This window comes from Cygnus olor, chromosome 10, assembly GCF_009769625.2.
Source record: "Cygnus olor isolate bCygOlo1 chromosome 10, bCygOlo1.pri.v2, whole genome shotgun sequence".
NCBI classification, from domain to species: Eukaryota; Metazoa; Chordata; class Aves; order Anseriformes; family Anatidae; genus Cygnus; species Cygnus olor.
Genome location: NC_049178.1, coordinates 2,363,817 through 2,384,640, shown reverse-complemented (window position 1 = coordinate 2,384,640; position 20,824 = coordinate 2,363,817). Strand labels below are relative to the sequence as shown.

The 20,824-nt window shown below is 41.7% G+C and overlaps 1 protein-coding gene and 1 long non-coding RNA gene across 2 annotated transcripts in view; one reads left to right on the top strand and one right to left on the bottom strand.

Moving 5' to 3' along the window:
- LOC121075219 overlaps positions 1 to 20,824 on the bottom strand; it is a 53,664-nt gene extending 32,840 nt beyond the window's left edge. The window contains exon 1 of the long non-coding RNA XR_005822818.1: positions 20,660 to 20,824. This is a non-coding gene — a long non-coding RNA (uncharacterized LOC121075219). The remainder of the gene's footprint in view (positions 1 to 20,659) is intronic.
- Positions 185 to 17,846, top strand: NINJ1 (ninjurin 1). Its single transcript, XM_040568162.1, has 4 exons — positions 185 to 447; positions 9,075 to 9,309; positions 12,581 to 12,742; positions 14,763 to 17,846. The coding sequence occupies exons 1-3, from the start codon at positions 379 to 381 to the stop codon at positions 12,733 to 12,735; spliced, it is 459 nt and encodes a 152-aa protein (XP_040424096.1). The 5' UTR covers positions 185 to 378; the 3' UTR covers positions 12,736 to 12,742; positions 14,763 to 17,846.

Genomic DNA, 20,824 nt, shown 5'->3' with positions numbered 1-20,824 from the left:
ACCGGTGTTAAGGCCGAGGTGCTGGTGTAAGACCAGGCTGTCCGTGAGGGGCAGCCGCGGCCCGGTGCCGCCAGGTCCTTCACTCGGCAGGAGCACTTCGTGGGCTCCTCCCTGCTTACTCCAGCCTCACTCGGATCAGCCTACGGACGGGATTTAGCGAGTTTTCAGCCCGCCTGGCTGCCTTCACTGCCCCGGGCGGGCCGGCAGCGGCCTGGAAACCCGGCCCCGGGGCGGTGTGTTGTGTGTGAGGGGCGGCGGCCGCCGCGCCTGCTCCTTCCCTCCCTCCCTCAGAGGAAACTTTCCCCTGGGCGGCCGGGACAAAAGGGGCTCCCTCAGCGGGCGGCAGCGGCCTCCCCTGGGTCGCTCAGGGGAGTCGCGATGGACTCCGGCGGCGAGACCGTCGAGCTCAACGGGCAGGCGGAGGGCGCGGAGCCGGCGGCCGAGCGGGTAGGGCCGGGCAGCAGGGCCGGGGGGCGTCCGGGGGGAGCGGGCAGGGGCTGCCGGGGGGTTCGGTGCCGTCAGCAAGGCATAAAGGGCGCCCTTCACGTTTTTTTAACCCTCCTCCTCCAGCTCGGCCCCTTCTCGGGGTGGGGATGCCGCTGCCAGCCTCCCATTTTGTTTTGATTCAAAGATAGGCTAGCAAAAGACTGAGCGAATCCTTTTGAGCCCCGGTGACTGCTTCGTTCCTAAATTGTCAGGCGGCCTCCCCGCACAAAATCCCTGTACTGAGACGGATTTCTTCCTGGGGAGGGTTTTTTCATACAGGTGATGTGGGAGGGGATGGAGAAGATCAGAGATGCCCACACAGGAGATACGGGAGGAACTGCCTCGGGGCTGGGGCTGCGTGCTGGTGTTTCCATATATCCAAACAAAACCCAAATAAAAACAGGAGAAGAGCACAGCTTTTTACTACTCCATGTAGTCAAAACATGCCTAGAGATGTTCACTGGAAAGCATTTTATCCCATATTCTGTTTACACATAAAGGATGTTTTCCAAGTATGCCACTTTTCTGAAAAGCCAAACTGGTAAAAGAGCATCTTTCATGTTGTTTTTGAAGAGACTAAACTCTAAAAAGCAGCTCGTATTCCAGCCTAGGACTGCCACATAGAAGCAGTTACACTAAACCACCATCTACATTACTAGTAAAACTTTCTGGTTAGAGGCGGACAGCAGGGACTGTGCAGCAGCTCTGTCCTTCCTTCCCTTCCCCACAACCCCCTGCAGCCACGAATGCCAGACCAGAAAAAAATATCTGGTTTTAATGAATCCTGGAAAGTACCTAAAGAGAATCAGTGCTGGGACATCAATGTGAAACTGACAAGCTGAAGAGATTTCCTTCAAGCCCCTGAATTCCTAGCAATTAATTTTTAAACAGTTGTGATTGCATTACAAGTACAAGTAATAGGGACTTTTTTTTTGTCTTGGTCTGCTCTAAGAATTTTTGTGACTTTCCTGTTTTGCTTCATCTCCAGTTGCAAGCAACCATCATTATATCTTTCTGATAAAAACTGAAAGCATCACGTAAAGACTAAGCAGTGAGACATTCCCATATTGCAATGACACTTTTTTCATTTTCTAAAAGACGTTCAAAGAAGGATATATAAGGTGAAACAAACGGGGACAGAATTCTTGAAAAACAAGTTTTGAATAGTAGATCTGATTAAGTCTGCAATTCACACAAAGAAAAGAACACCCCAGCTCTGCAGCCAGCTGAGCCTGGGGAGGCCACAAAGCCATGGGTCCTCAACCTGCGGTTACTGGAGTCAAAAGAACGTAGGTGCCTGCTCTTAGGAATGCTGCAGCGTATCTTTGGCAGGCCTGGAGTGCTCACTGCCCTTCCTAGCATCTGTCTTCTCTGCTAAATACATTCTCTTGAGCATCATTCTCTTGCTGAATACCTTTTAGGCTAACCGATACAAGATGCACGTATGGCTGTCTTACCTTCAAAACATTGTAGAAGCGCGTGAATTTTAGGAAAAAATAAGTTGAGCCCACTGTTATTCTGAATGAGTTGTCGCACATTCTAGATGTGGTTTATTTTAACTCAGTCATTAATTCGGATAATTTTTTCTCACCAGCTGTCACACTTTTAGGAGCAAGAAACTCACGGCTTCTAGTACTGGCTCGGCCTGGCACATCTTGTTGTGTAATGGGAATAATTACAGTTGGCAGAAGTGCTTGGCCTTTTGTGCAAAGGATCTGTTCATACAAATGCAGATAGTAACAGTTTTTTCATGTTCCTGTGTTTGCTCTCTTTATTCATGCTCCATATTGAAACAGTCTAGAGCTGCCATGCTGTGAAAGCTAGTTTAGTGTTTCCATGATAGTGACAAATGCGAGCTGAAATAGTTCAAGAACTATGAAAAAGGTGAACAAGAATTGGGTAGCAGAAGAGCATATCTGTGGAGTATTTGGCTTGTATTATCAAATTGTTGCTAAAAATGTATTCAAGATTATATGTTAATTCATAAGTAATTTTGGGACATGGCAGTTTCTTGGCATTATAGTGCAAGTAACAAACTTGAGATTTGTAGTAACCTAGTTCTACCGCATATAGAATGAAATGGCCTGTGCCAAAGCAGCGTGTATTACAAATTTAAACTCCTGTATCAGTGATAATTATTTGTATTTAAGTAGCTAGGACAAACAGTGATTTAGCAGCACAAGACAGGCAGCGCTGTTATAAGACCCAATCACTGGAATAAGCAGTAGTAATGCAAGACAAATTAGTACTGAAGACATCTTCTATTTAAATAGCCGTACAGATGAGTTTAATTTATAACTTCATTTCATAAAGTCATCAGGTGTGCTGATTATTCAAGTCATTAAATGAGTAAAATATTCTGACTTGGTCCTGGGACGTGTATAGCTTTAGGAAAACAGTGCTCTGCCCTGAGCTAACATGACTGTATTTTTCCCTTTTTCATACCAGTTGTTCAGCAATCAGGAATCAGCACGGCTACCACTTTTTTAAGTCATACTTGCATTTTCTGTTTTTCCGTATACAGTGTGGTTCTTCTTAAGTGCAGGCTTTTAAAGATGCTAGATGATCAATGCTGTCTATGAACACAGGCTGAGGTGGGTTTGTGTTTTTCCATTACCTGCAAACACACTGTGTCAACGTGCTTCCAGCAGTCTCACAAGCTAGGTAGTGTTATGCTAGGTTAGTACTTGAATGGACAGATATCCCTCCCTCCCCCGGATGGAATTCCTACAGGAAATGTAACTGATGATTCAGTGCCAGATTTAGGGATTTTTTTATGAGTCAGTGCTCAGTTGAACAAGTGCTCTAAAGTTTTACTGGGGAAGAAGAATTCACATCTTTCCAAGTAGGGGTACAAAGTATCTAATCATCCAGTGTACAACTGGTATAGCTTCAAATATTTTTCTTGGAAGAACATTTCATTTCTTTGTAGAATATTTCCTCAAATTTTCTAGATAATAAAATTTTCCGAAACAGGGGAAGTCTGACTTCAGTGGCTACATATTGACCCATTACATTTCTACTACACGGGTGATGGAGATGTAGACAAATTCTACATCTGTCGTTATTAATAAATAACTATATAAAGTTAGTAGTTCAATTCTACAACTTTAGGGTTAACCTTAGAAAAAATAAAAGTTCTGAAATTGTGTTCCATTTTAGTTCTGCATAATTTCTTTTGTGCCTGATCCTTTTCATGACATTACTGGAATTTTGTGCTGGAAAAGGTCTGGAAAAGTTTGCCAAACAGTGTTTTCTTAAAGATGAATACTTAAAAAAAATTTTAAAAAATACTTTTTAAGCAAGAGGTTTTTAGTACCTTTAATCAGGAAGACTTGCAAAACACAAAGAACAGTTCACTGAGGTCAGCGTGACACAGCCTTATATTTGCACTTGTTGTTACTTAGCATGTTTCCATTATTTTAAAATTAGGATTGTCCCTAAATGCAAGGGTTTAAGGAAGCATGCTCAGTGCCATTACAAACCCAGAGGTTATACCAATCAATAACCAGACCAAAAGATTATCCCATCTCACTTTGAATCAAGGCTGTTTGACTATTAAGTGCTTAAAAACTGCTCTACAATTGCAGCAATCACTAACCTAAACTAGAAAGAAAACAGAATGCAGAATTAGAGCAAGCCAAAGATTTTTAAGACTATTTCAGAGTAGGTGTACTTGAAGGTGAGGAACCTTCTGACAGTGTAAGGCAGGTGTCATTAATCAGAAGCACAAGTCTTAGAAACCTTGTCCTGAATGCATAAACAATAATTAGGATTGTTTTCCCGATCATCCCATACAAAACTGGGGGTCTCCTGTGTTTAATAAAGGCATTCTACTACAAAACGTTTTAAAATTAGAATACCATGAAAATATTTAGTGCAAACACCTGTATCTGTATATTAAAATAAGTATTTGTATATTTTAGGAACCCAGATATGACCTGCCAGGCCTGACATGCAAAACAGTTGAGCTCTGGGTCCTGCAGTCCCAACAGATACTGAGTAGCTGCAATGACTATGGCAAATCAAGATTCAAGGAAGTCAGGGTATACTGCTGATTTATGCCTTGCAGTTTCTCGTTCTAGGTATAAATTTGGGAAGTTGAACATTGCTAACTGCAAAATACCGTTATTCTAGGTGATTCAATAAGAAAACAGTAACCAGTCCTGTGCTACTGCAGATACCTGGTAATTCCATTCACAAGAGCAGTCACACTCAATTCAGTGTTCCTAACAGATCTGGCTCTTAACTTGGAAACTTCAAGGTCCTATTAGTTCAGGCAATATTTGTCTCAGATTATTATTTTTTTGAGACTTAAAGTAATACATTTAGGAAAATATATATATGTTAGAAAAAAATCAAGAAGCTCAGTGGAGTACCTAGGAACATCCCAGAAGAGGAATGAATCCTAAAAATTTGCAATTTAAAAAGTTTTAAAATACAAGTGCAAAATAGTCTTCATTTTCATTACTGCTTTTTTCCTCTGTGAATTCCAGATGACTGGCATGTAAAAAACTCCACCTGTCTGCTCCTGGCAGACTAACTGGTACCATTTTGGGGAACTCAGAATTCAAGTTGAACAAGAAAACAAATTGCTCCTGGACCTTCCTTTTTTGTCAGACTCCCAACACTTTAATTTGACTACTTCAGCAGTCACTAGTGTTTGATAAATACCCTGTTCAGCAAACAGCCATATAAATATTGTCACTAGTAATGATTTACTGCTGTAATAGAAGCAGAAATCCTTACTATAACAAGCCACTGTATTTAGCAAAGATACTTCATTATTTGTTTTCAGATGTTTCCATTTTCAGCACTGTTCCCTTCCTGTTAAATCATCAGGTGCACCTTAGAAGTGATTCATCAAGCTCAGCATCTAAGGACATCTACCTCAGTGCCCTTTCTATTTATTTTTAAATAAAAGTAATGAATAAATCCTTTCTGTGTTCTGTAGGGACTCAGTTATTCTGGGTGTACTGTTAAGACAAGTAGTAAAGCAAAGCAGAGGCAAAGCCTGGACCAAAGCAGTTGTCACTAGGACTACCACATTCAATGCTGGCATGAAAGAAGAAACATCAGGTTTGATCTTTTAGAAGCAAAAACATGCCAACTTCTGATGCGGCATCCTAGCTTCACCCTTGCAAACTGCAGTGTGCCAGGCAAGCAGACGGAGCCTGCTGCCTTAGAGGTGCTGAGCTGCGTGAGATCAAGCTCTTCCAAGATTGCTGTACTCCAGGGGGACAGGACCTGAGATCAGGCTGTTGCTGACAGGAGCAGGATACAGCAGCTCCAGCCACATACAGCTCAGGTGCTGGCACCTATGAACACATGCTGGTTTTCCTCAGCCTCCCTTGGCAACACCAGCTGCAGGGATCAGCTCGTCTGTAGCAGGCAGTCTGACTGCTGAGAGCCAGGTCAGGTGCTGTGATTGCATCACAACTGAGGCAGGTCGCAGGGCTCCCTCTGCATGGCACACATGCTGATCTCTTGCCAAGTGGTACCTGCGGGAAAGCTGTACCTTGCATGCACCACAGGAAGTCTCCAGAAGCTTCACGCCCCCTGCCTGCATCCCCCCGGGTGATAATAGCACAGCTCGGTACCGCAGACTGCACGTGTGGCTGCACGCCTGGGATCTCCCTGAAACCATAAAGCCACGTAACAAAGTCCCCATGTAATTTCTGTTGTACGGGACTGTCATTAACCAGGGGTTAAGGCAACAGCTCTCCTTTCATTGCCTGTCTATATTTTGCTGTCCAGCATGTAGTCTGTTGTTAAGAGCTGCTGGCAGAGTACTGACTGCATGTGTTTTAGTACTTGGGGCAGTTGCCTTCAAGTTCTTCCAGAAGTCAATGCTAATTTGCGTTTTGTTGGGTTTTATGGTTTTCCATCGTGAGACAGGAGGCTCCATTTCTTAAGAAACAGGAAATGATTATTTCTGGGGCTTCCATGATTGCACATCCTTTTTCCTGGCAGGAGGCTGAGAAAACCCTCCATGCAGTAGAACCGAGGTCTCAGTCCTCTGTGCACCCCGTTCTGACTGAGAACTGCTCTGCTGTCAGGAGCACTGGCTGAAAGCCTCCTAGCAGAGTAAAATGCCGGGTTTGGGAATCTAAGCCTAGTAAATAACTGCGTTGTGGTGCTAGGAATAAGAAGTTTTGCCTTAGCAGGGAAGCCTTCTCATTTTATCAGAGTTCAGAAGTGACTCAACTTTTGCTTCCACAACAGTTCAAACGCTGTGGGCTACTGCGCGCAACCCAGCCATGCAGAAACTGAGGATTAGCAAACAGCAAGGTCCTGACTATGCAGCAGTGTATCTGCCCCAGAAGCGATCGTGTTCTGTTGTTTACACAGTCTTATGTTGCAGCCAGACATGTAACAAAGGAAGATGCAGCCCAGACTGCTTGTTCTTCTATATCACCAAACGAAGAGAGCCAAGTCAACCTTACCATCACATTTCTGCATTGGGTGAAAACGCTCTTCACTGTAGTCCCCTTCCCTCGGGATTAAGACCAGAGCCACAGCTACCTGTGCAGTGCTTGCCTGTGTTACATACATATTGCACCCCAGTAAACTTGGATATCTTAGAGTCAGTATTTTTGGCAGGAAGTAAGTAGCTACTAGGCATAGGAAAAATCCGTCCTCTAAAAGAAACGTACAACAGAGTAGATCATATTACTTCTGCAGTCTACCAAGAAGAGTTTTTTAAACTCATGCCCAGAAATCAAATTCTACTGTTACATGCAATTCCCCACCATTTTAAATATTGTGTAGGCAAGAGTAAAGTGCATTTGTTTTTGTTTTTCTTTTTTTTTTTTTTACTATATGATAAACAGTAAAGAAATCTTACCCTAGATTTTTCTGCTGACTACTACCAGCATATTTCATGCTGCTCTTTGTGAGGAAAAAAGCAACCACAGCTGCTGTGGTGCTTGTGGTGGATGCTATACTGGAATTACAGTATTTGTTCGTAAGTATCCAAATGTTAGAGCAGTTGAAGGGAGCTGGGGGTGGGAACAGGAGACTCCTTGGGGAGAGGAATGGTGACAAACTGGGGACAGACCCCTGAGCCAGGCAAATTTCATTTTTAGGTTGTGGGATACAGACGAAACCAAACGCGTGTTTAGTTCTTCCTTCCTGAAGCTGGTATCTGTTTCAGAGCCATTCTCTTCCCTGAGCAGGGTCTGAGTAAACAAGCTGTCTGCACGAAGCTACAGTTACGTGATTTCATTCCCCTTGCAGAAAAATCCTGCTGCTGCCCCATGGTATTTTTCTCTCAGTGAAATATTTAGACTGAGGTTGGTTACTGAGTATCTGGTGAAAATAGGTCAAGCGGGGCATTTGAATGCCCTGGAAAAACTGGGAATGTTTGCTCTATGCATCAATATGTGTCCTATTCCAAAAAATGCTTTTAGGTCTGGACAGTGGCAAGCCTGGCTTTGAAGTTGGAAATTTGATGGTAATTAGAGCTGCTGAAGAAAGCTCTTAGAGGGTGTTTTCTGCATTTCTCCTTTAAGAGAGACTTTCTCCACAGTATTTTCTGGCAAGTGTGAACATATTTGTGCAGTAACAAAGTCTCTAAGAAGCAGGTTTGAAGAAGTCAGCTAGAATAAGCGTACTCTTATATTTGTATATTGGTTTTAAAAATAAAGTCTAGGAGCAAGATCAGTAAGAAGGACGTCCCTAACCTGCTCAGAGACTTCAGAATGGCATCACACCTCATTTTCCTTCATCGAAGAGTTATACATCCAGGTCTAGCCTAGGTACTCAAAGCTGCATCTAACCTGTAGAGAAGTAGCATCCCCTGGAGACATGCTGTTGAGTTCCAGGTTAGGTCACCTGAATCATCATCAGGAAGCGCTCATTTTATCCATCCCTCCAGGCTTAGCAGCTCCAGTTTTGCCCTGCAGTAGGTGTTTCTGTCCCTGTTCGTTTGCTGGGGAATTCAGAATAAGTCTGCTGATGAGAAAATGGAAAGAAAAGCTACCCTGTTAGTTGGGCAGTACTTGGTAACCACCAGTCGTATGATATTTCAACAGAAAAACAGTTCTCTATGTATGGACCTGGACGGTAGCGTGGCAGAATAAGAAGCTCAAGGAAAAGAGGTCAACCAAACCTCTTAGAGTGGCCAACTCCCACATAAATCCTCAAAATAGGACTCATGAGTAATTAAAGAATTATGTAAATGGGTGATGATGTCTGCAGAGAGTGAATTTAATAAGTATTTGTAGTTTTGAGTATGCCTTTGGAAGTAAGTTATTTACAGCAATTTGTTGTTTTTTTTCCTCCCAACTTTTCTCAGTGAAAACTTCTCAGCTTTTCCAGACTTTCCTTTCTCAGGGTAGAAACAGGGATTGTTTAGAAGCGAGCTGGAGAAAGTGTAGCTACTGAAGTCTAGCACAAGCACAGTTTACTGGGCTGTTATCAGATGGAGGTCAGTGGTAACAGTGAAAGAGAAGCACCAACATTCTCAGTCCTGTTGTTACTCTATCAGTATCACTACAGAAATCAGTTGATGGGCTAAGCCATCTCTGGCACACTACGCCAGTTAAAGTAGATGTGAATAACCTTTCTTCCTCTCCCAATTTTAGCACAGACCATCACAGTGGTTCCAGAGAAATAGACCTATGAACATCAACCACTACGCAAACAAGAAGAGTGCTGCAGAGAGCATGCTGGATGTTGCCCTGCTGATGGCCAATGCATCCCAGCTGAAAGCTGTGATGGAGCAAGGACCTTCTTTCTCATTCTACATCCCGCTTATTGTTCTCATCAGCCTGTCACTCACACTGCAAGTTATGGTGGGAATACTTCTGATATTCCTCGGTATGTAGCAACAGCAAGAACCACAGAGGTATTTTTTTAATAGGATGCAACCTGTGTATATAGATTCTCTATTGGTAAAAATAGACCATTGTATTTGAAAGTCTTTACCTCAGAATTGATTAAATTTTCCTTTAAGGCCATAGATTAAATTTTCCTTTAAGGCCATAGAGATATTGCAACAAAACCAGTAGAGGCAGCTTTACATGGAATCTTCAGTTTTGATCAACTTCCTCATATTCATTTGTCAAGAGCATGAATATTTTTCTTTTCAGAAGGCCTGAAGGAGGAAGGAATGTGATGAAATACCATAAAAGAAACATTAGTAGGTCAGACATGATCATGCACTTTGCCTAGTTGCATAATACTGTTTCTGGCAAGACTCGTTACTTAATCTTATGACCAGAATATATTTTTTCTGTATCAGTCATATTCTTATATCACTTATGATATCGTGAACATGAAACTTTGGAAAAAAGTGAAGGCAGAATTGTGCATCTTCATGTTGGTGTCGTATATTGTCTTTAGTTTGCGCACCTGCAATCAAATCAAAGGTTTGATTTAACACCAGTTAAAAAAAATCTTAGTTTTAAATTTAGGAAATTATTCAAAGCATCCTAAGTCTCTAGGCAATGAATGATAGGAATATACTTATTGCTCATTTTTCAAACCGATGTTAAACTGAAATTAAAGCTACAAAAAGATAGGCTAGCTGGAGCAAAATTTCACCCTAAGAACATACCATAGCTTTAGTCAAAAATATGAAATGGCATACAATATCAAAATACACTCTGAGCAGCTTCCTGGGCCTACCAATGCTATGAGGTGATAGCGTTCACAGATGGCTTTTGTGAAGTTATAGGTACCACCTTTGGCTTTCTTTTGCTCTGTGTTCCAGTTTTTAGCACAACTGAAAACAGCAGCCTTGCATTCAAGAAGGAAGTTCCCAGGAAACAAGGATGCATCTGGCTTGTAATATTGATAAGCAGCTGACATAGCTTTTTTTTTTTCTTTCTTACGAAAGAGATTGAATACAGCTGTGTCTGCATTTGGCAAAATTGGCACAAGGGCAAAATCCAGGTCCTGACACAGAAGAGATTCCAGAAAAGAATTGGAAAAAGCAAGTTGATGATATTGGGGAAGGTGTTTCCTCTTGGAGTAAAGCAGCGTTGAGGCTTTAACTCACCTGAAGTACTGCCCTGTCCTGCCATAATCACACATTCAGAATAGGTAATTTAAAAGAAAAAAAAGCGTAAGCGATTTTCCAAAAATCAAATATTTTGAGAAGTGTTCAGCAAACTTGTCCTTGAAAATCATTTGGTAGTCCTAACTTTTTGAAAGTAAAGAATGTGTTGAAATAGTTTAGTTAGCATGAAACTGTAGTAATCTAATCCCACTATAATACTTAGAGAATAATTTAAGAACGTTTCCACAAAGTGTCACTTGAAGTACTGTAGTAACAAAGATAGGATTACTGCAGTTCTACTTCAAAATTTAGAGCCCCACCTAAACTGACAAGCAGTACGTTTTCTCTAATCTTTAGGTGGTCAAAGTGACAGCTCTCAAAGTGTCAATTCTCCTTCCAGCATGATTTCTTCGTAACTCACAAAACACGTTAGGCCATTATTGCCCTTTGGTTTTGTTTTAAAACCAGCCAGCTGTCTGAAATGCTTCTCTTACATACTGAAGGATTAATGTTGCATTTCATTTATTCTGCCCCATTCAGGTGAAAGTACTGGAGTCCTTCCTAGTACTGTTACAATGCTAGCCTCCACATGCCTTACAGACACGTGTCAACTCATTTTCAGGGTTAAGCACTGCTGAGCTTAAGTTATTTCATGTCAACACAGGTGTGCAGTAGCTTAAGCTGTTCAGATAGTTCCCCCACACCATTCCTCAGTGCTCTGACTGGCCTGTGATGTTTGATTGCACTGCTTCAGCAAACAGGACTTGAACAGGCACCCAGAATTCCCAGAAGCCAAAACAGCATTAGACTTCCTAATTAGAACACCAACTGTACCTGGCTTTTAGTACTTCAGCATCACAAACGTGTTTGCCACCCCTTTACTTAACTGATTCCAAGAGCCAGCAAGCCTTGGTTCTGTGATTAAATTCTGCAGTGTTGAAGGGCTTTATGGTAAAAACAAAGTTTACCTCCTGCAGCAGAGCCAGAACCTACATGTCTACGTATGTGCCGTTCAGAAGGAGCTCAAAGTTTTATTTATGTTATTGAAAACTTCTCAGGTATAAACTTTTCCCCCTCATTTCTTGTACATGCACTCACAAATTCCAGTGAACTATATACACCTAAGAATTAAGCATCTTAAAAAAAATACATAAAAATCAATCTCAGACCATGCTCAGGAATTCATCGGCATTCATCCCACCAGCAAAGCAATTTAGCAGGGGGTCTGAGCTGCAACGCTGTTACCTGCAGGAAAACAGCAGAGAAAAATCCTGTTTTTCCACGTGACGACAGCCAAGCACCCCCCCCCCTTTCTTACTGCCCTATACAAGCACTTGTTTTAGTCTATCATCAAGTCTATTATCAGTCCAATGTAACTCATCTGTTGGTTTTCACAAAGCCTGGAATCAAAGTTTAAACTAGACAGTATCTCCCTTGTGTGGTCCTCCCTAAGTCCTATTAGCAGTTTAATCAAAGAACTGCAAGAAATAGAAGATGTTTACACAGCTGATGCTGTCTGTAAAAAGAACTGCAGCTACACTGCTTTGAAACCTTCCTCTGTTTAACAGATAATGCCCTTGTTTTCTGAAAACAGTATTGTTTTCTGAAAACAGTATTGGTGCAAAAGCTGTACCTATCAGGGGAAAAAACTGTACAGCTAGGGAAGGGCACCATACCCAAAGATAGAGCTGTGGCATTTTCACTGTAGGAACTTTAATTTCATTCCATCCTGTAAGGGCTTCAGGCTTCATGTATTCATGCCTGAAATTATTTTTAAATGCTTAAAGTCTGCAACAAAACTAGATTTCAAGAACTCAGAAGGTTCCCAATAATGCTGTGTACCATTACTTCCCTTTGTGCATCCACAGAGATTAGATGCTAATGACAGGAGGCTATTAGGCACCTTGTTATTAAAGATCTTCTCCTCAGTACTTTTACTGAGGGTGCAAAATCGTACTTCCCTTTTAAGTATGACTGGTACAAATAGCTCAGTGGAAGAAATTCTTGAACCACGTGAATAATGAAGACTTATTCTGGATTTTGAAATATTCATATGCTTAAAACTTTTTTTCCCCTTTCTCTTTGAAGTAAAATATGACCTGAACAACCCTGCAAAACATGATAAGCTGGATTTCCTCAACAACCTTACAACTGGACTAGTATTCATTATAGTAGTTGTGAATATTTTTATCACTGCCTTTGGAGTGCAGAAGCCAATGGTGGAGTCGGTGTCGAAGCAGTAACTGCAAGGTGAGTGTGGGCTCTGCACCGTAAGACGGGGAGATAGCGCAAAAGAACAGTGCCCACTGTTGTGTAATTTGAAAAACAGCTTATCTCTAAGTGAGCTTCTCTATACAGTTCTAGACTTTACAGATAAATAAGTTTACTTCAGACTTGCAAAAGCTGAAGCTACTAGGAACTATTAATGTTGTTCCAGTGTATTTGTAAACACAGAGTTCGAAAGTTGATGGCAGCACCTTACTTTGTGACACATGCAAGGGGTCCCTGACAAACAGAAAGTGTAAAGATCTTCCTTCTGGCTTAGCCAATCCTTCTCATTGCTGATGAAGCCAAGAAGGGAAATAATGCTCTGCTTCCTCTAAATGTCTGTCTTGTTTTTGTAAGAAAGGTCTGCAACATAATGTATCCGGTCTGTTATTACCACTGATTTTTTAAACCTTTAGCCAGGGAACTGCTAGAGCTAACGAGTCCAACAACATATCACACCACACATCATTGGAGCCCTTTAGTTCCTATGCAGATAGTGTGTTTTTTGTCCTCCCAAGTTGCAGGGTTTTCACTTTATGGGACATTAAACCCACAAAGACATGTGCTAACGCTATTTGATACGCTATCGCTATTTGATACACGTGGTCATTTAGAACAAGTTTATTTCCACTGGCATTTTAAAAGTTACCTGATTGTACAGAAACATAAATATAGAAATTGTGAGAATCAAAATAAGTGTCATAACTATAATGAGCGATTTAAGAAAAACCTAAATTGCAGGCTTGCAACCTAAGATGCACTATGGTCCAACAACACCTGCCTTGAAAATAGCACTGCTAAGTCTGTGTGGGCCAGCATTACTCTGGCTTTTTATCTTCCAAATCTCAAACCGCCTTCATAAGACCTGCTGAAGGAGTTACTTGATTTTCCTGGCAAGCCACAGTACCCTGGCTACCACACAGCCCATTCCTGTAACATCTGTTTGAGTGAACTTCCAGATGAAGTCCTCTCAGGAAACTGCCTTTTAGGAAGAACTAACTCAAGGCCTTACACTGAGAGACTTTCAAACCCCATTCTGCTTATATTAGCACTGCTAGAAATTTGGGGCAATTTGATTTTTATATAAATTTACTCCACACAAAAAAACAAAACAAGACATTTAAACCCCTAGTCTGAAGAGGAATGACACAGAAAAAGTTAACAAGAATGGGAACCAGAGAAATCTGTCAGGACTCTAAACAGAGTGGATGGGGGTGGATTGCGGATTCCTTCTGCAATCCATAAACTCTAAGCCCAGAGGGTTTTGTGATTTAATTATGAGTAGGACCATGGAATTCCTAGTAGGAATAAGAAGTCAGTTCCCATGCAACTCTGATGAGATCACCATGACAGCATGAAGCCAGCATGAAGCACGGTTCTGCCTAGAGGCTGGAAATAGCGCATACAGCTGGCCACATATTGCTGTGCACAGCCAGAGCATTTCTTCACATACATAAACATGATCAGCATCTACTGCTGAAACTGATTTGATAAATTTGCCATGCTTCAATAATGGAGAAACGGATATTTTATGTATATCCGTTATACATGGGTAGAGGCAAGACCAAAAGATGCTTAAAGCAAGTTTACATCTGTACAAAAACACCAGCTGTGTGATCCTGCCTTCATGCTTTTCATGCAGTTTCCTAATAAAATGGCTAAATGTGGTGTCTAGAATCTGCATCTTTTTAATCCAGATTTGTTAAATTTGCAAGTTTAGTTGCTTTGGATTTTTCCATCTGCTGGCTCACTTGTGCATATTGTTTCTGTTAAAAATACCTGTCCATAATGATCTGAATGGAACTTGGAAAAAAAAAAGTGTCTTCTTTCACAGTGGGCTTCCATAATCTCAAATCCCCAAGAGAAATGAGTGGTCATTTTCTGGCTTTACCTTTACTATGAACACTTTTCAAAAGAGAAAAGAATTCCCCCTTTAAGACAAATTTGCCATTTACTGTAATTCCTGCATTACTAACATCCCAATATCCGTTTCTCATTTCAGAGATACGAAGCATTCATTCTTCCATAGATGCCATTTGCACTTGAGCCAGTTATACTTGGACACAGGAAAAAAATATCTGAGGATGACGACCTACAGAGGCAGCTTTCTCAGGTTTCCAACAAGCAACACATCTGTGTACCTAGAATTTTCCAATGTGTTAATATTTATATTGTTTGGCATCTAAGGAAAGGATGATTTTGACCCAAGGACATTGCTTCTCTGGATATTGTCATTTCAATTTGTAGATTAATTGTCAATCATAAAAGTGGCATAAACTCAAACAGGTAATATCAACTGGTGGAACTTCACTGGTTCCAGAACTTCCCATTTTCCATGCCTTTTGCTTTCGCAGCAAGTTGACATTTCCACAGTGATAAGAAGCTGCAGGCCTTCAGTTCTAGCATGGCCCCATCGTCCTTCATTTCACTCACTTTGCACCAGACCTATGGTTTTCCATAGCACAGTGCTCTTCCCTTGCAGTGTTCAAAGGTAGCTGTGTCTTGTTTTCTCCCCCTCATCCCAGTTCCTTTATTTAACTACAGCAATGATAAGACAACTAGAAACTGCTGACTATCTTTTGGCCAGTTTTTGTTCTCACAGATAGTCATGTGTCGTGTTTCTGTGGACCACCGTTCAAGCTTCCTTCTCTGTGTACAGATACACAGATAACCTCAGTGCTCCGTTTTTTGTTATTAACCATGATACTCCATATTCTGTGCATTATACATATTTCTGCAAAGTCTGATAAAAGAGCTACCTTTTCTACGCCCAGCTGGAAGACTAGAGGATACAGGTGATCTTCACCTGCTAAACTGGTACTGAGAGCCTGTCAGCAATTCTAGGAGTAAGTTGAAAGATGTTTAACCGTTACTTTTCCTCTTTGCAAGATATGCATTGCTGCAGTTATGTCACTCTTATGAGTTTATGGCTAAAATCACTTTATATATATATATATAAAAATATCTTTTAGGTTCTTACCTGCTGGCTCAGGGACTGATACTTTTTCTAAATACACCATTGCCAGTAATGGTGCATGTTATAAGAATTTCTACAACAAAAACATTTCAGTCTTTTTTAAAATTTTCAAAGTATTACATCTGCAATCAGGAAAGTCCTAGTTTTCTAGAGCATGCTTACTTGTGGATGCAGATTTGTACTAATGCTTTTTCTTACTACTATTTTTAAATGCTCCCTTGCACATAATTATAGAAGTTCGACTTCCGTGTAAGCATCTCATCTCCTTTACAATTTTTATTGGTAGCATTTCTCTTTAGTTGTATCTCAAGGGCAATTGATGTACCATATCTTTATTTACATGTTCTATAGGAATTATTGACAGAAAACAAATCAGAAGCTTGTCAATCAGTAAGAGAATAGGCATTCTTTTTGATTTTTTGGTTGCTTTATTTCTAACTTAACATGTATTTAATCAATATCTGACAAACAATGGTTTTAATTGTGTGTATTGTACAAATTTAAACATAGCTCAGAACAAGTACTGAAAGAGGTACTCAGGACAATTTTCCTTATTTATATATATATATATATTTTTTTTTTTTAACAAACCAGCAAACTGTTGCAGGACTGTTCATACATCCTTGTGTTACAGCAGTGTCAGTGCCGTATTGTAGTGACGGGCCAAACAGCGGTGCAGAAAACCTTAAAAACATTTCCTTTTTGAAAATACATGACTGTAGGCAGAGCCCTTCCAAGCATGAAATTTGTGTATGGTTCAACATTGGGCAGTAATTTCAATAGGATCCTTGAATGTATTCCTGTTACTTTCCACCTTTTTACTCATTGGGGTGTTTGCCAGTCTGTGCACCTGATTCAGTCTGGATTGGCTCTTCGGAGGCATCAATCTCTCTTACTGTACAGGAAATTTTGTACTTCAGTTGGATGTCTGAAGTCATTGCTTTGTGTTGTAACGCAACCCCTTTTGTGGTATAACATAGCCCCTCCAAAAGGATAATTTCTGACGTGCTCTGCTTTTAATTTAGGTATGAATCAGATATTTTTCATTGCCAGATCTGTATCTTAATGTGTTTTTTTTGTTGTTGTTTATGTGGATTTTTTTTTTTTTTAGCAAAAGAAAAATAGGAAGAAATGTTTTACTGGCACTTAGTTAATCCTGACTTTTTGACTTGTCCTTACTACTCTAAAGGCAGATACAAGCAGACAAAGGCTCTGTTGTTGCTTACCCTATTTATATTTGGTAATGATTTGGCCCAGTTTTGAATGTAGCTTTCCATACCTGTGCTACTTGTTGCCACAGCCCTCTCTCATAAGCAGCTGAAAGCAGTCAGATGGGGCTGCAGCACAGATGTACCAGGAAGACAAGACTCACCTCCCTACTGCCCACATAGCTCTGATTTTCATTAACTCCAGGTTTAGAATTTGTTTCACGTCTCCTCCATTTGTTTCAGTGCTTTGTAGATCCTCTCTCAGCTCCTTTCCCACTTTATTCCCCTCATTATTGGTCTGTAATATTTCAGGTCATTCAAGTAATGAAGCCATTACAATAGGTTTCCCCTGAAAAAAGTAGTAGCTGTTCTTATAGCATCTCACAACTAAGCTGCCATCCAACAGAAACTAGCAAGGCTTGTATACCCCATCTCCCAGCTGCTTATACCATAGCAGAGAAAAAATAACTATAGATGCAGCACTGGAGTGTGAAGCATTCACCAGGTGATGGATGTGTCGACTACTGATTCCAATGGACTCTGCAAGACAAGTTTGGGCCATACAGGAGGGAAAGAAAAATGCTCAAGCTTGAACACATTGTTGAGTGCCCAGGGCTGAACACACAGCCCTGCATTAAGGTGGTAGAAGTCTGCTCACTTGGCATCTGCCGGAGCCAGCCTTAGAACAACAAAAGCCTTGCATCCTCCTGAGCTGCTGGAAGCACGACTGCAGCATCACAACAGGGATGTCTGCAACTTCAGAAGGCCTGGTCTCTTATTCTGGTTCTAAACACATGAAAACCTGTTCGTAAAGCCATCCATCTGACTATGAGCCTGTGCTGGACATCAACAGTATTCTACTTGCAACTGAATGTCTTTTTTTAAATAAAAATGTGCTGTTTATTACTGTGTGTTTTGTTGTGATCAAGCAAGATTTGCAAAATGTCTTCAGACATGCAATCTGTGTTTTAAGTCTCTGAAGCCTTCAGAGGTCATGTATTTTTTATCAGACAAAAGCATCTGCAAGTTGATTTCAAGTATAAGTAATTTAATCACATGATAATTATTCTTTTAAATCAGGTGCTTATTTAAAATCCTAGTGAGTATTTTCTAGGGGTGGCAAACAAATACATCAGTTTAAATGGGTCTTGGGTTTGCCGTGCTTCTCCAGAGTTCTTGGTTGTAGGCAAGCATTTCACTTAAAAAGAGGTCATCAATAATGAAGCAAGATGAATTTTCACTGGCTCTCTCAGGAAGCAGTTCATACCAGGTCATCCATTTACTTCTGTTTCATAAGCTGCTGGGCAGAGTAAGAATTACACATGCTGTTCTAGTTGTTTTCATTAGTTCCTTCAGCATCAAGGCCTGTCAATGCTGAAGTTTTCAATGTAGTGTTATTTACTAACAGGGTTGACAACAATTATTTACTGGAAGTGACCTGTAAGTATTTGTCTTCTGAAACAGGTCCCCAGCTGAAGCTTATTCTGCAGATGAACAGTAGGTAAAATGGGCTGAACAATAAAGTATAATCCTGGTTACTGTTTTCCCCTCAACCGTCATTCAGAATAAATTAAAAGGAGTGGCCAAACCCTTCTAAGTGTTTTTATCCTGTTTCTGCCATGTCTTCCTGCAAGCCATACTGAGTCCTGCCAAACAGGAATGCACAGCCCTCTGACAGTGGTGGTCATTGTTCTGCACTCACCGTGGGCCAGGGCACACTTACTACACATTACAGTAAGAGCTTGGATGCTCTTTTGTTGTTAACAGCTCTAAAAAAAACAATCACAATCATTCAAATATTTACAACAGAATTATCAGCAAGGAGTAGCAGAATCCCAAAGCTATGCAAGTTTTCCTTATTTGCTAGCTTACAAAAGGTATTGCCGCTGCAAATTTTATCTGCTTCAGCAAGTGCTACATGTGGTACCAATTTATGCAATGTTTTACAACATGTTTCCAAAAAAAAGAAAAAATCCAGCGTGGAAAGCTCCTCCTAGAGTATAATTCTGTCAAACCGCAGGAGAGCAGGCTCCTCTGGAAGCGGACTTCCTCACTGCAGACCAGTGGCAAGAAGAAAACTAAGGGTACATTTTGATACATACAGCTCATCTCTGATAATCTGCACACATAAAAGCACCACTCCTTGAAAATAAGATGTCAGGACTCCCATCAGGTTGGAGGCAGAGTAGGGCATATCAGGAGCACTGAGACTAAAAGGACCTTTGTCTCCCCACCTTCCCCCCTCGTTGGCTGCATACAGGGAAAACCACTCTACTACTAAACGACACTGTTTTGCTTTTAAGTAAGCGATTTGCAGGTTACACAGGTAAACATCCTATCAAAATGTGAATGGTGGAGTCTCCCATCTTTGCAAAGCCAAGACCACAAACCTTACACTTCCATTAAGAAGTTAAAAATCAATAATAAACCATGAGCTTTGGAACACTCCCAGCAGTGCTGCTGCACTGTCTACAGAGAAGTTGTCTAGCAGAGCAGACACAGCACTGTAGTTCTTCAAACACGAGTATTATCACTATTAAACCAGCATCCAGGAGAGGAAAAATAGCATAGAAAGTGCATTTCCTACAGAACAACATCAGGAAACAACTGGTACCCCGGATACCAGCAGATTGTAATTATTTATGAGTTATTCTTCTTTAGTAGAAATAGTTGTGACTTGCATCACTTGAATACACACAAATGTATTGACCTTCCTTCACTGCTGCAGCTGTGCCTTGAAATACCCGACACCAAGGCACCCTCCCAGCCACACGGTGCATGGACAAAAGGGGTGCTCACACGTGGCATTCTCCCCTTAGCCCCTGCCTGATGCTGAGCAGTGTCTGTCTCTGACAGCACTCCTCCAGCCTGCACTCATGACATTTTGTGTGGATTTCAATGCATGCTCAGCATTTCCCATACAATTTCCAAAACTATAACCCTGCAACCACAAAGCGCTCTCAGTCAGGACTGTGTTTATTGCAGCTTCCAACCCTCCAGACATTATCTGGCCTTCTCCTTGCTGCCGTGGAAACCCACACGTTGCAAAGAGCACAACAGCCACATATATTGCCTCAAGGAGCTACCCCAGAGGACAGTGTGTACATTCTGACAGCTTATTCAGTGATGGGAAACAAGAATAAATCCTCATTTATGAAAGAACATCTCAGCACTTCATTTCAATTCCAGTTTTCACACACAACACTGCAAAGCACCACAGCCAAAAGTCTCAACAAAAACTCCCATCTCAGGGCTACTAATGAGCTAAATAACCACTTTGAAGCCCACAAAAGGTAGAAAAGCTCCCTGTGTCCCAACGCGCCCTGACTTTGAGTGCCACGTCCCTGCAGGCACAGACAGGGAGGGAAGACCCAGGGCCAGCAGCAAGGCAGGATGGCCCAGCCTGGCCAAGTGACACCCCCAGCAAAGACAGTGCCAACCACACCATCCTTACACGCCACTTTCCACGCACACAGCTAGGTCCCGTGTGCCAAGGAAGAACAATGATGAAGACAGGTGCCTGCCCAGCCTATGGGCTGCATGGCATAGGATGCACAGCCTGGGAGCAGCGCTGGTGTCAGGGGGCGCACACTCCGTGCTGCTGGGCCAGGGACCGTGGGCAGCATGGCTCAGCAGCCCACCCCAGGGCCTGGCACCTCACCCACTGGTTACCACACTGAGCTCAGAAGCACATCACCCCTCTGCGGGACTCACCTGTGGGCTTCTGGCGCATCCTCTGCGTGCTCCCATTAGCAGCATCTGGTCGCAGCTTCGTGTCTTGCAGGGCAACCGAACTCAAATCAGAGCTTCATCCCCCACCACAAGGGGGAAAGCACAGTCAGATCTTTCTCCAACAAGAGACTCCAGAGTCCTTTTTCT

Coding starts and splice junctions, on each gene's coding strand:
- NINJ1 (XM_040568162.1), top strand. CDS start 379: ATGGACTCCGGCGGCGAGACCGTCGAGCTCAACGGGCAGGCGGAGGGC. Junction 448..9,074: donor CGGAGCCGGCGGCCGAGCGG/GTAGGGCCGGGC, acceptor TCCCAATTTTAG/CACAGACCATCACAGTGGTT. Junction 9,310..12,580: donor AATACTTCTGATATTCCTCG/GTATGTAGCAAC, acceptor TTCTCTTTGAAG/TAAAATATGACCTGAACAAC.